This window comes from Sus scrofa, chromosome X (genome assembly GCF_054392235.1).
Source record: "Sus scrofa isolate SSC_HxYL_T2T_F1_AM1 chromosome X, Sscrofa_HxYL_maternal_Yorkshire_Landrace_v2.0, whole genome shotgun sequence".
In the NCBI taxonomy this organism is placed as follows: domain Eukaryota; kingdom Metazoa; phylum Chordata; class Mammalia; order Artiodactyla; family Suidae; genus Sus; species Sus scrofa.
This window is the reverse complement of record NC_139401.1, coordinates 45,025,294-45,040,838: the sequence shown is the minus strand read 5'-3', so window position 1 is coordinate 45,040,838 and position 15,545 is coordinate 45,025,294. Positions and strand designations below refer to the sequence as shown.

Below are 15,545 nucleotides of genomic sequence, written 5' to 3'. Positions count from 1 at the left end.
AGTTGGGTTCATTAGCGCTGAGTCACAATGGGAATTCCTTATGTTGTCTTTTGAAGAAGGTCCTAAAAATTATATGACCAGATGGGGGTAGTAGCTAATACTATGGTGATAATCATTTTGTCATTTATAAATGTATCAAATGAACACATTGTATGCTTCCTACTCACACGATGTCATGTATCAATTATATCTCAATAAAGCCAAGGGAAAAAGAGAACGTCATAAAAATAGATGTACACAATATACAATCTTTGAGACTGACTTCCACTCAGCATAATGCCTTCGAAAATCATTTATTAGCTATATCAGTTGTTCAGTCCTTTTTAGTGGTGAGTAGTATTCCATTGCATGGTGTATAATGTTTGTTCATCCATTCACTCATTGAAGGACATTTGACTTGTTTCCAATTTGAGGGGTATTATAAATAAAGCTATGATTAATGTTATATATAGGTTTTTGTGTGAACATAAGTTTCATTCCTCTTGGATATATACCTAGGAGTAGGCTTACTTGCTCTTATGTTCATTGTTTTATTTTATGATTTCTATTTTTTCCATTATAGTTGATTTACCATGTTCTGCCAATTTCCACTGTACAGCAAAGTGACCCAGTCATACACATATATATTTATATATTCTTTTTTCTCACACTATCCTCCATCAGGTTCCATCCCAAGGGACTAGAGATAGTTCTGTGTGCCATACAGCCGGATCTCATTGCTTATCCGTTCCAAATGCAATAGTTTGCATCTAATAACCCCAGACTCCCCGTCCATCCCCCTCCCCTTGGCAACCACAAGTCTGTTCTCCAAGTCCTCTTATGCTCATTTTATCAGGAACTGCCAAACTATTTTCCAGAGTGGCTGTACCAATTTGCATTTCCAATTTGCATTTCCATCAGCAGTGTATAGAAGTTCCAGGTACTCTGCATTCTCACCTTCACTTGGTATTGTCAGCACTTTTTATTTAAGCCATTCTAATAGGTGTTTGTTTTATGGCCACACCCACAGCATATGGAAGTTCCTGGGCCAGGGATGGAATCTGAGCAACAGCTGTGACCTATGCTGCCGTGGTGGCAACGCCACATCCTTTAACCCACTGCTCCCGGCTGGGGATAAACCCCATCCCTCTGCAGCAACCCAAACCACTGCAGGTGGATTCTTAACTCACTGTGCCACAGCAGGAACTCCTAATAGGTGGTAATCATTGCATTAATTTTTATTTCTCTCATGGCTGCTTATGTTAAACATCTTTTCATGTCATTATTTGCCATCCATGTATCCTCTTCTGTGAAGGGTTCATTGTCCATTTGGGGGGAGGGGGCACAGGGTGCAGCAGCTAGACGGGGAATCTGTTTCCAGGCTAGCGATTGAACCTGGCCACACTGGGGAAAGTGCCTAGCTGCTAGACCACCAGGGAACCCCCTGCCCTGATTTCTGAACTACAGACACTGCGAGATAATAGACGTGTACTGTTTTTTGTTTGTTTGTTTGTTTTTATCTTTTTTAGGGCCACACCCACGGCATATGGAGGTTCCCGGGCTAGGGGTCGAGTCAAAGCTGTAGCTGCCGGCCTACACCACAGCCACAGCAATGCCAGATCTGAGCCATGTCTGCAACCTACACCACAGCTTAAGGCAAAGCTGGATCCTTAACCCACTGAGGAGGCCAGGGATCGAACCTGCATCCTCATGGATGCTAGTCAGGTTCATTTCTGCTGAGCCACTTTGGGAACTCCTAGATGTGTATTGTTTTAAGTCACTCAGTTTGTGGGTAATTTGTTACACAGCAGTAGAAAATGAATACAGATTGTTACGTCTTCTTGGTGGATAGATCAGTTATTGTTATGTAATATCCATCTTCATTCCTAGTAATATTCTTTGCGGGGATGTCTTACCTGTCTGATATTAATAAAATCACTCCAGCTCTCTATTATTAATGTTTGCTTGGTATATATGTTTTCATCCTTTCACTTCAAATTACCTTGTCAGGATATTTGCAGTGAATTTCCTCCTCTCTCTTTCCTTCCTTCCTTCCTTCCTTCCTCCCTCCCTCCCTCCCTCCCTGCTCTCTCTCGCTCTCTCTCTCTCCTTCCTCCACTTTCTTTCATGAAAAAGTCAGGTTTATTGCAACAGATTAAACCAGCAGAGGCATGACATGGGGGCGGGGGGCAGGGACGGGCACAGGAAGCTGCTGAGAGCATCCGCCTGGCCTTGGCCTGAGTGGAGTTCTCAGCACCCTGGGGAACCAGTCAGTGTCCTTTGGACCTGCTGATCAGCTGCTCTTGGGCTGGGCCCCCGCTAAAACTCAAGGCTCAGAAGTCAAGCCTCTGGGGAGCATGGCCCCTCCTCCCTGTGGGGTCTCCTTCACAGGTCTGAGCACAGAGGAGGGGGCTGTGGCCATGACCTTGGCTGGAGCAGCAGCCTTAGGAAGGTGTCTTAGGGAGTTAGCTCCTGGCATGTCTCAGCAGGTTACCAACCTGACTAGTCTCCGTGAGAATGGGTGTTGGATCCCTGGCCTCGCTCAGTGGGTGAAGCATCTGGCGTTGCTGTGAGCTGCGGTGTAGGTTGCAGATGTAGCTCAGACCCCGAGTTGCTATGGCTGTGATATAGGCCAGTAGCTGCAGCTTCGATTTGACCCCTGGCCTGGGAGCTTCCACAGGCTGCAGGTGCGGCTCTAAAAGAAAAAAAAAAAAAGAAGGTGTCTTGGGGGAGGAGGAGGCTGCTGCTTTCTTGGGGAGGACCTTCAACACGTGCCAGCTGCTTGACACGCTTCATGGCAGCTTTCATCACCAGGTCATGTTTGATGCTCTCATGGATCCTGACCTCCAGGTTTTTCTTGAGCTTTTGCTGTTGCACAATGAGTGCCTTCTTGGGTGTCACCTCAGGCCAGTTCAGCTTCAAGGCCACTGCTGTCGTGCTCCTTGCCAGCTTCTGCCCCTGAAGTGAATTTCTAGGCACTTATTTTGGGGTCCTGTTTTTTTAATCCATTGTGACGCTCTCTCTCTCTCTCTCTCTCTTTTTTTTCTTTTTCTTTTTTGCTATTTCTTGGGCCGCTCCCGCGGCATATGGAGGTTCCCAGGCTAGGGGTCAAATCGGAGCTGTAGCCACCAGCCTATGCCAGAGCCACAGCAACGCAGGATCCGAGCCGTGTCTGCGACCTACACCACAGCTCACGGCAACGACGGATCGTTAACCCACTGAGCAAGGGCAGGGATCGAACCTGCCACCTCATGGTTCCTAGTCAGATTCGCTAACCACTGAGCCACGACGGGAACTCCTCTATTGCGTTTTTTATTTTTACCTCTTTGTACATTCTAGGGAATACAACATACATACTTAAAATTTTATGATCTACCTAGAATCAATCTTGGACCAATTTGAGTGGAATATGGAAACTGTACTAACAATCGGTCCCTTTATCCTGTCTCCTTTATGTTATGGTTGTGTATTATATCTACATACATTGAAAATCCCATTAGACCATGTTATAATTTTTATTTTCAATCAGAGCCTATTTTATTTGATTTTTGGCTGCACCTGTGGCAGGCAGAAGCTCCCAGGCCAGGGACGGAACCCATGCCACAGCAGTAACCAGAGCCATAGCACTGATAACCCTACCTCTTCAACCCCTAGTTTGCCAGGGAACTCCTCAAAAAGCCTGTTTTAAGGTAGGATTTTAAAGAGAAGAAGAACTCGTCTTCGTCATCTTTTTATAGCAAGTCTGCTGGCAATGGAGTCTCTCAGTTTTCCTTTGGAGGATGTCTGTATTTCCCTGAAATAACGTTGAAACCTGTTTTTGCTGGATACATTATTTTGGGTTGACAGTTCTTTCAGCACTTGAAAAATATTGTACACTTCCTTATGACCTCCTTGGTTTCTGATGAGAAATCCAAAGTTATTTGAATGGTCATTATCCTAAATATAATGTGTTGTTTTTCTCTTTGCACTTTAAATATATTTTGTCTTTTTTTTTTCCCAACAGTTATGTCTGGGCATTGATTCTGAGTTTGTCCTGTTTGGAGTTTGCTGATGCTCTTGAATCTGTAGATGTATTTCTTTTACTAACTTTGGAATGTTTCTATTTTTTTTTTTTTTTTGGTCTTTTTGCCATTTCTATTGCTTTTTTTTTTTTTTTTTTTTTTTTTTTTGCCATTTCTAGGGCTGCTCCTGTGGCATATGGAGGTTCCCAGGCTAGGGGTCTAATCGGAGCTGCAGCCACCGGCCTACTCCAGAGCCACAGCAACGCAGGATCCGAGCCACATCTGTGACCTACACCACAGCTCACAGCAACACCGGATCCTTAACCCACTGAGCAAGGCCAGGGATCGAACCCGCAACCTCATGGTTCTTAGTCGGATTCACTAACCACTGAGCCACGACGGGAACTCCTGGAATGTTTCTATTTATTTATTTTTAGTTTTTGGCTGTGCCCAAGGCATGTGGAAGTTCCCAAGCCAGGGATCAAAGCCGCACCATGGTAGTGACCCAGGCCAATGCAGTGACAGCGTCAGATTCTTAACCTGCTGAGCTACAGGGGAAGTCCTGGAATGCTTTTAGGTATTATGTATTTACAGTTGTTTCTGTATCACACTCTTTCTCTTGTCTTAGGACCCCAAACACATGACTATTAGACCTTTTGCTATTATCCTATAGGTCCTTGTGGCTATATTAGTTCTCAATTTTTCCTGTTGTTGAAGTTGGATCATTTCTATTAGTCTGTCTTTAAATTTACTCTTTCTTTGGAGTTCCTGTCATGGCATAGCAGAAGCGAATCCGACTAGGAACCACGAGGTTGCAGGTTCGATCCCTGGCCTTGCTCAGTGGGTTGAGGATCCCGCGTTGCGGTGAGCTGTGGTGTAGGTCGAAGAGGCGACTCGGATCTGGCATTGCTATGGCTGTGGCGTAGGCTGGGAGCTGTAGCTCCAATTGGACCCCTAGCCTGGGACCCTCCATACTCCATGGGGGTGGCCCTAAAAAGAAAAAAAAAATTTACTATTTCTGGGAGTTCCCTGATAGCCTAGTGGTTTAAGATCTGGCATTGTCACTGCTGTCTCAGGTCACTGATGTGGTGTGGGTTCAATAGCTGGCCCGGGAACTTAGGCATGCCATGGGCACAGCCAAAAAAAACAAACAAACAAGCAAAAAAAACCCAAATTGACAAATTTAGTCTTCCATCTTCATTTTGCTCCTGAGCCGACTCGGTCACTTTTAAAATTTCAGTTATTGCGTTTTTCAGTTATAACATTTCAATTTGGTTCTTCTTTTGTCATTGACTCCTTTGGTGAGAATTTCTGTCTTTATATTCATTTCAAGATTGTCTGCTTTAAATTGCCGGAGCATCTTTACACTTGATGTTAGCCAGAAGACACAGAAGTGATTGTTGAAGCATCTCAACAATAGCCGTTTTAAAGTCTTTTTAAAGATAATTCTAACATCTGTGTCATGTGTCATCACTGTATTGTTGTCTGTTGCTTCCTTTTCAATAGTGAATCAATAATTGAGATTTTCCTGATTCTTCGCATTGTAAATAATTTTGCGTTGTAGTCTGGACATTTGAAATATTATATTCTGGGGCCTTGTATCTTGTTTTCAGCCTCTGGAGAAATATTCATATTTTTGTTTTGGCTTAGAGTCAACATGGTTGGGCCCAGATAATAAGTTCTCACTTGCCTTTTGTGGATCGTGGCTTCAAAGTTAATTCAGTTTTCAAAACTTTTGCAGTGTTATTTAGATCTGTCCCACCTGTGTTTTATCCAGTGGCTAGTCTATGATATGGGTGGTCATGCGTTTCTTTTTTTTCTTTTTTGCCTTTTCTAGGGCCACTCCCACATCACATGCAGGTTCCCAGGCTAGGGTTCCAATTGGAGCTGTAGCCGCCAGTCTATGCCACAGCCACAGCAAAGTGGGATCTGAGCTGCACCTGGGACTTACACCACAGCTCATGGCAACGCTGGATCCTTAACCCACTGAGCAAGACCAGGGATCAAACCCACAACCTCATGGTTCCTAGTCGGATTCGTTAACCACTGCGCCACGACGGGAACTCCGTGATGTGTTTTTAGTTCAGTTACCGCAGTCTTTGTTATGTGATGTAGGATCAGATCCACATGGAGGTTGAGGAGAATCTCAGCGCTCATAACACAATGTGATAGGGCTATTTTCCCAGGCATCTCCCTCTCCGCCGTCTCCCTTGTACTTTGCAGTTCCCTGGAGTTCTGCTTTTTGCTTCTTTGGCAAGAAATCAGAGTATTTTTTTTTCTTCTTTTTACAGCCACACCTGTGGCATATGGAAGTTTCTGGATCGGGGTCAACCTGGAGGTGCATCTGCCAGCCTACACCACTGCTACAGCAACACTGGATCTGAGCTGCATCTGTGACCTACCCATTAGCCCACGGAGCGTGGCCAGGGATTGAACCCGCATCCTCATGGATATTATGGCGGGTTGTTAAACCGCGGAGCCACAGCCCCAATGAGAACTCCCATGAGTCTTTATTTACTCCTCTCTGCTGTGCTCTTCCTGCAACTTCACCCATGTCTGAGGCCAAGTAGTAGGAGGGCTGAGTGAAGAAAACTATATATTGATAGGGAGTTGCTCCCACTGTTTGGGGACCATAGCTACTCCAATCAGGAAGGTAAGATCTCCCCTCTCTCATCCTTTTAGGCATCTGAGAGCCCTGCTCCCTCCATTGTCACTGTTGAGTCCGTGTCCTAGGGGGATTGCCTATTGGCTCGGGTGTGAGAGAATGGAGAAATGAAAAGATGATGTACTTCTCTATTTTCTCTGAACATAAGGAGATCTATTTCCTGCTCTTCCTGGTCTCTTTCTGTCCATGTCAATGCCCCTTCCTGGGTTTGGGGCTGCCTTGGGTCAAGTCCTCTGGCTGCTGGAGGTAAAAAATCGGTAAAGTCACTGCCAGTTGTATTACTTCAAATTCTGGTGCTTTTCCTCAATTTACCTGGTACAATGTATTTTTTTAGAGTCCTCAAAGAGCTGCTCCATGTATTCTGTTCAGGGTTTTTTTTTTTTTTTTTTTTTTTTCTGGCTATGCCCACGGCATGCAGAAGTTCCCAGGCCAGGACTCGAACGTGTAACACAGCAGTGACAATGCTGGATCCTTAGCCACTAGGCTACCAGGGAACTCCCTCTTCAGGTTTTATCGCCTCATTCCGTGGGAAAGAATGGCTTGAGTGTGATTATTCTGTTACTTGGAATCAGAACCCTTGTATACATTCGTTTTCATATATAAATATGAATAGGTAATGGAATGTTTTATTTGGTGTATATCTTTGAATAATTGGGACTAATCTTTTCATATTCTATCTGAGGCAACCACTTCATACTATAAATACTCTTTGGGTCATCTATTGCTATGGAAGGAATCACACTCAAACTTAGTAGCTTAAAATAACATAAATCATGTTATTATCATCACATAGCTTCAGACATTGGTTTGATTCAACTAAGCAGTTCTTACTTGGGGGGATGGCTTTCATATGTTTACAGTAGAATGATGGCTGGGAATGAAATAATCTGAAGGCTCATTCATTCAGGTATGTGGCATGGGTCCAGGAACATTCAAAATGCTGGGGTCAGAGTTGCCCTTGTGGCGCAGCAGAAACAAATCCGACTAGCATCCATGAGGATTCAGGTTCAATCCCTGGCCTTGCTCAGTGGGTTAAGGATCCGGTGTTGCCGTGAACTGTGGTGTAGGTCGAAGATGCGGCTCAGATCCCGCATTGCTGTGGCTGTGGTGTAGACCAGCGGCTACAGCTCCGATTGGACCCCTAGCCTGGGCACTTCCATGTGCCGTGGGTGTGACCCTAAAAAGCAAAATAAAATAAATAAATAGAAGTGGGGGCTTCCGTGGTGTCTGTCTCTATGGCTGTTAGTCTCGCCATGGTTTCTCTAGCATGGAACCTTCAAGGCAGATAGTTTATTTTTTTAATTTTTCTAGCATTACCTTTTAAAAAAATTTTTGTAGCTTCATTGATTTATGATTGACATAGAACACCATGTAAGTTTCAGGAATACCAGTTGTTGATTTGCTACACATAGCTCTATTCTCTTAGCAATTTATAAGAATCGATACAATGTTATTATCTGTACTCCTTATGCTGTATGTTAGATTCCTAGAACTTGCTCATCTTATGCCTGGAAGTTTGTACTCTTTTTCTTTTTCTTTTTTTAGGGCCGCACCTGTGGCATATGACAATTCCCAGGCTAGGGCTTGAATGGGAGCTGCAGCTGCCAGCCTACGCCACAGCCACAGCCACGCGGGATCCTCAACTGAGTAACGCCAGGGATTGAACCGCTTCCTCATGCATACCGCTTAGGTTCTTAACCCGCTGAGCCACAATGGGAACTCCAGGAAGTTTGTGCTCTTTGACCCACATCTCTCCATCGCCTCCACCTCCCAGCCCGTGGTAACCACCGCTCCACTCTGTTTTACGAATTTGGCTTTTTTAGATTCTACATCTAAGTAAAATCATGCGGTATTTGTTTCCCTCTATCTGACTTATTTCACTTAGCACAATGCCCCAAGATCCACCCGTGTTTATTACAAATGGCAGGATTTCCTTCTTTCGCATGGCTGAATAATACTCCTATATATTTATATATATTCCACATTTTTTTTATCCATTCATCTGTTGATGGACACTTAGGTTGTTTTCACATCTTGGCTATTATGAAGAGTGCTGCAATGAACATGGGAGTGCAGCTCTCTTGATGAGATCCTGACTTCCATTCCTTTGGACAGATATCCAGGAATGGAATTGAGGGATCATATGATAGTCCTATTTTTAGTTTTTTGAAGGACCCCCCATACTAGTTTCCACAGTGGCTGCCCCAATTTATGTTCCCACCAGAAGTGAACAAGGGTTCCCCTTTCCCCACATCCTTAACAGAATTTGTTATTTCTCGTCTTTTTTTTCAATAATAGCTATCCTGACCGGTGTGAAGTAATATCTCAGGATAATCTAGATTTCTTACATGGAAGCTCAGGGTTTCAAGCGAGTGGAGAGCAAGGTGGTGAGTGTGAGCCAGGAAGGAACTAGATTGCCTTGCATGACCTGGCTTTACAAGTGGCCACATCCTGTATTTTGAGGCAGTCGTAAGGGTCCACTGAGGTTCAAGGGGGGAGTGAACATAGATGCCACCCCTCTTTTTTTTTTCTTTTGGGCGGGGGGCCATGCCCACTGCATATGAAAGTTCCTGGGACAGGGATCGCACCTGCACCACAGCAGTGACTCAAGCCGCTGCAGTGACAATGCCAGATCCTTAACCTGCTGCATCACAAAAGAACTCCCAGATGTGTCCTCTTGATGGGGCATTGGCAAGGTGCTGGAAGAACATGTAGGTTTGGAAGCATCATTTCAGGCATTGTGGGAAAACACGATCTGCCATAAGTACTAAGAAATCTGTACTTTTAAGGTAGTTCCTGAGTTGTCCTCAGCGTGAGCTACAGAGAGAAGCTTTCCTTGACTTTCGGGAATCCAAGAGGCTGCAGTAGTAAAAATTATGATCAATATGGCCAATGTGTAGCAAACATAGATTTTAGTGAGTCTCCAGAAATTAGATCAATTTTTCTCATTGTTGGTTAACTTTCTCTGTGACTATCCATGTTTTTAGTGTTTGCAATTTAATTGGGAAGCTGCATGGAATTTGCAAGGCATATGGCTTTTTGGAGGGGCTCAGTGACAGTCTGGAGGAAGAGCGAAAGATGCTAGCTAACATCCAGATGAAGAGCTTCCCCTGCTGCAAAGTACTAAGCAGGCTTGGCAGAGCAGTCACCTAGAGGGGAATCAGGAAGGCCGCAGTGTTCCAATTGTCTTTCTCACCTAATGCCATCTCTACCCTATTGTTACTCCTTCTAGTTAAGCATTGCTTTCTTCAATGAAGCCTCTTAAAAAACACAAACGCCTCTGGAGAGAAAACGCTGCAGCTGGTAAGGATTTCAGGTGGTTCAAGAAACACTCGAGAGCACAGTGCTAGGCACTGGGACTTCAGTGATGAGTAATTTGATCTCTCTTTTCTTCCTTGACCAGAGAAACAAGGTAGGTTGAAAATTCTAGTTCCTGGAGTTCTCTGGTGGCCTAGAAGTTAAGGATCTGGCGTTGTCACTGCTGTGGTCACTGCTGTGGCTCAGGTTCCATCCCTGATCTGGGAACTTCCCCATGCTGTGGGAGTGGCCAAAAAAAAAAAAAAAAATTCTAGTTCTAAGAGTATTTATCCTCCAGAGTCCATTCCCCCCTCCCCCAGAACTGGGCCTGGTCTTAAGAATCACCCAAAACTCCCTGGGCCACCAGAAGGTCAACATAAAAGGGCCACCATGATGATTTCCCCTCTCCAAACACCTGCTGCCCAGCTACCGGGAATGGCAAGTGTTCTGTTCCTTGGGTCCAACTTCCTTCCCCCTCAGGGCTAGTTACACAGTCCAGAATAAGAAGTCAGTCTACTCGCCAAGTGGTGAAGGAGTTATTTCAACGCTCTTCCGTCATTACTTTGGGTCAGACTAAAGCCGAAGTTTGGGTCAGACTAAAGCCGAAGTTTGAATGAAGCCTGGCAGATTCTGGGAAGCCCCCAAACGCTGGAAAGGCACTCTGAGAGGTGTGGGAAGAGAGGTGTAGCGGGTAACGTGGCACCGCGGCTCCGAGGCTCCTCCAGACCCCCGATTTTTACTGGGCCCAGAGTGGCTGCACATTGGCTAGAGAGCAAACACTTCGCGTGGCCCCAGACGCAGGACTCGAGATCGCACATCCAAGAGGATGCTCCTTGCCAGGCATGGGCGACCTCTGGCGGTTTAAGAAGCGCGGCGGCAAGTGCCCAGGAAGCGGCCCCCCGAGCCCAGACGGCCTGGCCAGGTACGCCGGGACCCGGAGAGGAGCGCAGGGAGCCAAGGGGCTGGGGGCCCCGCCCGCGGGCGGGAGGGGGACAGGCGACCCGACTCGGGGTGGGGGTGGGGGGCGGCGGGGCGGGCCCAGGGCTCGGCAGGGGGCCGGACAGGTGCGCGGGCGGGGGGCGGTGCTTGGGGATCCTGCGCACTGCGCGCGCCCCTCCCCCAGCGCGGCTCCCCGCACGGCCCCGGCCCCGGCGCGGGAGGGAGGAGGAGGAGCTGCGGCGGCCGCGGCCACTCCAGCAGGTCCGCGGCGCCGCGGGAAGCCGCCGACGGCGCGGGCTGCTGGGTCCCTCGCGCAGGAGGCGCGGGCGGCGCTGGGGCCATGGAGCCTGGTGACGCGGCGCGCCTCGGCCCGGGGCGGGCGGCCAGGGCGCTGCCACCGCGGCTGCTGCTGCTGCTGCTGCTGCTGCTGCTGCCGCCGCCGCCGCTGCTGGGTCGGGGGCTGCGCGCGGCGGCCGCGGCCTCCTCCTCTGGGGCGGCGGCCGAGGACAGCAGCGCCATGGAGGAGCTCGCCACGGAGAAGGAGGCGGAGGAGAGCCACCGGCAGGACAGCGTGAGCCTGCTCACCTTCATCCTGCTGCTCACGCTCACCATCCTCACCATCTGGCTCTTCAAGCACCGCCGGGTGCGCTTCCTGCACGAGACCGGGCTGGCCATGATCTACGGTGAGCACCCCGCCCCCGCGCCCACCGCCCGCCCCCGACTCCCCTCGGGCCGCCGGGCGGCCGCGCTCCCCCCCATCCTCCGACCCCACGCCGCCCGGTGCTCCCCCTTCACTTGCCGACGTGTTTCGTTTCTTTTCCGTTTCCCGCTGCGACGGTCTGGGTTCCCAAGGTCAACTGTCTGCAGGTCGGGCTTCCTATTACCATTAAAAAGAATCCCACCCCCTTTCGACGTTTCTTCCAGGGGAACCGGGGAAATGAAAGACACGGGGAGGGGGGGGGTGGTCTGGTTCTGTCCGGGCGGTTCCGTTGCAGAATCGCCCCCCCTCCCATCGCGCCCCCGCCCCCCCGCCCCAGTTCAGCTCCACAGGGGGGGTGTGTGTGCCGTGGTGGGAGGTGGGTGACCTCCCAGGGAACGCGCCACCCCAGGAGGCAGGCCACCGTGAGGGTGGGGGCGAGGGCTGAGTATTCATTCCTTGGCCCGGGCTAACGCGGTTTGGCGGATGCCACGTCCATGGCCAACCTGGGTGGGCGCCCACTGCTGCTACTCTGTCGCCGGCTCTCTTGTGAGCAAAGTCGGAGCTTGAAGCACGGTGAGAGGTGAGCGTGGTCCAGGACCCAGAGGGGTGCACCGCCATGGCAGGCCTGGTCGGGGAGACGGGCACGCCTCCCACCCTCTGTCCAGGTGGGAAGTTCCACCCCAGTCACTCGCCTTCTCTAAGCGAAGAGAAAGGAGATTTGTATTCCTCAGATCGGAACAGGGACGCGACTTGGAAGCGTCATTTAAGGACGTAGGAAGAGGAAAAGGAGTGCTTTGAATTCTGGAGTCAGCCTTCTTTTGTTGGGAAAGGTGGGTTAATGCCACCATCCTTTTCTGGAGTGCATGGCGCACGGTGTATCACAGGCACAGAGCTTCCATTACTCCATGGATGTCAGCTGGCCGCCCTCTGAATCATCCCCCCCACCCAACCCCCCCGATGCCCCGCCCTCCCCTACGCCCACCCCACCCCACCCCACCCACCGCAACAGGACTTCAAACTGGAACCGAGTGTTCCCTTTTCGAATTTGATTCAGTAGAATGAAGGCCCAGCTTGGCATCCTCATGTGAAATAGATGAGCCCACTTCATGACCGTTCCCGGTAGGGAACATTTTCATCCCTTAATACTGGAGGGATCTCTCCCCTCAATTTCCATTCAGAGTTCCCTGATGGAGAATGGAAAGCAGACACCTTAATCTTTCATGTGACAACTACCCTTGGCCCCTCGGGCCTTGCTTCTCAAGGTTCTTGATTGTTGGCAGCCCTGGCTCCTGGCCACCAAGTTTAAGAAGTGCTGTCGGGGAGTCCTCTCGTTTTAAAGGGGTAGGGGCCTAAACAGATCTTGGATTGAAACAGGACCAGGTCTAAAACTGCATTTGGTTATTGCACATTACAGGGGTGAACGCAAACCTGGCCCTTCTTGAGCTTTGTGGTTTGTGTCAGTCAGTGACAAATGACTGAAGCCGGGGCTGCAGGTAAGCTGGAAGGTTTCCTGAGCAGAAAGCAGAGTGGGGAGTTGAAGCCTGTTGTCATTTCGGGCGATTGACTCAGAGCTGCAAATGCAAATGAACATTGCCTTTATATGTATATAGATAGCCAGGCAGAAATTTTTATTTTATAGCCCCTAGATCCAATTCATTAAGGTATCATGTGAAATGCTTTTAGATGGTAGATTTGATGGGCTTCATAAATACACACTCAAGTGCTTGGCAAATGGGATTGAAAAATATATTTTCTGAGGAGCACTCCCTGTTCTTAGGAGCTCAATCACCTTTATCGGAAGGCTTGAAAACAACAGTGGAATTTTCCTGTGCTGATGTGTACTTTTTAAACCCATCTCAATCTTTTAGTCATTGGGATTGTGCTACCAGTGTACGGTTTCATTTTGTGCTATGGAAATCTGGTTTAATTGATGATATTCAGAAAAGGCAGCATCTTCTCACAGCATTCCCTATAGTTTTGTTCTTTGTCTTTGGGGATTAGTGTTACTTTGAAATGCAATAGGACATTTAATTGTCAATGTGTGATGCCCTAGGTTCTGCGAGATGGCATATGGAGGTTCCCAGGCTAGGGGTCTAATAGCTGTAGCCACCAGCCTACGCCAGAGCCACAGCAACGCGGGATCCGAGCCGAGTCTGCGATCTACACCACAGCTCACGGCAATGCCAGCCAGATCGTTAACTCACTGAGGAAGGGCAGGGATCGAACCCGCAACCTCATGGTTCCTAGTCGGATTCGTTAACCACTGCGCCACAACGGGAACTCCTACTATTTTGATGTGGATTGCCTGTAATTGGGGGAAACTATTTTTCTTTCAGGGATATTTAGTCTTCTGTGTCAAGCCCCCTCAAACCTGATTTCCAATGTCATTTCGATTAGCTGACTGTCCCTTATATACTTAAGACAATTGGATAGGGATTCTGATAAAAAAAAATTCTGTATGAAAATCCTTGAACGTTTAAGTGACTGCAGTACAGATTTTAGCACTTCTCTTTCTTCATAGTAAGACGTCAGATTTCATTTCTCGATCTCAATAGAGGAAGTGAGTAACTGTCCTGTGGCCTCTGAGTAATAAAGGACAAAAAGACCTGCAAAAACGTTTGTAAAGTGTCTGTTCTGTGCTGGGTGCCCAACTTAACTTATGGAGGTAACCAATTTAATTTGTAAATGTTGGTAAAACATGAGTGAAAGCGCTTGTGTGAATTTCAAAGCTCTTTGAAATTGAAAAAAAAAATTGAATTTCTGCCACGTTAAAAATATTTAAGTGGCACTTCGAGAAGGAAGGTTATCATATTTAAAATAAGTATACATGTGTGTGTATATCTAACACTGCATTAATATATAGTAATTTATTAGAATAAATTATGATGACATATGTATTTGGTGGTATAGTCATAACATTTCTCTGAGAGGACATGCCACAGACTACATGCAATAGACATGCAGTAACATTGATTTCCTTGTGGGGAAGGAACTAGGCATGTGGGACATGGGGGGTGTGCCCATATATTTTATATATATGTATATCTCCTTTTGTGCCTTTTGTTTTTTTAACTTTGGTAGTGGTGGAATCACCTGAGAGCATGTCCCTGCCTCCATTCTGTGGCACTGGTGCTGGCATTTTAAGATGCTCCTCAAATCATCCAGCTTGATGCCCACGTCTCCCTGTTTAAATCACACCATCATCTTACCAGTTCTCTGTGACCTTTCTCTGTTAACCGTACCCATGGGACTTCTGGAGAGCCCTGTGTCCAGAATGGAGACAAAATAGGGAAAGGGGAAGAGATTTTTCCCTCCTCTTCCGCTCTCCTTTTATCCCATTATCCCTGAAGAATAGTTGAATGCCACCTCAGGAGTGGTGTGCACAGGCAGATCCCTAAGGACAGTAAGAGACGCCTGTGTGAATGCGCAGCATTTACATGGAAAGGAATTCCCCCACTCATCAAGGGACAGTTAGAAGCACTCCTCCCGACCCCTGGTCCAGGCAGCTACCAGGGAAGGTGACCATAGACTAGCGTCTCTAGGGACGTTGAAAGCAGTCCCCCAGCCCCTGCAATGGGAGCAGCAGGGCAGTGGGTAAGGCGCTCGCCTGGCACCAGTCTAACCTGTTTTGTCAGGGCAAGGGAGCTCCCAGCTGTCTGGCTCCGTACATGATTAAGTGCCACCTTAAAGTTACTGAGCCCCGAGTGTCTGTGCAGCAGAAATAGCAAGTGTTTGAGGCAGGGAAAGGTGGTATAAACAGACTGTGTCAGTTAATTGTGGTTCTCTCTCATGTGCAGAGTAGTTCCACTTCCCCCATAATATTTTTGTGACAACTGATACGGGTCCAAAATATCTAACTCTGCAGTGTGAGCCTACCACCTGCTTCTCGCTTCCCCCTCCTCCACGCCTATCAACTTTCCAAGTACGCTTTGGTCAGCTCCTCCAGGTTCTGTGGACCGTGGAC

At 47.8% G+C, this 15,545-nt stretch overlaps 1 protein-coding gene across 2 annotated transcripts in view; it reads left to right on the top strand.

Annotated features, from left to right (window-relative positions):
* Positions 1 to 11,099: 11,099 nt before the first annotated feature.
* The window catches only part of SLC9A7 (solute carrier family 9 member A7), a 165,491-nt gene continuing 161,045 nt past the window's right edge, over positions 11,100 to 15,545 (top strand). For both annotated transcript variants that reach the window (XM_021080388.2, XM_021080387.2), the window contains exon 1: positions 11,100 to 11,564. In XM_021080388.2, the coding sequence (XP_020936047.1) occupies positions 11,222 to 11,564 (343 nt within the window). In that variant the 5' untranslated portion in view covers positions 11,100 to 11,221. The remainder of the gene's footprint in view (positions 11,565 to 15,545) is intronic.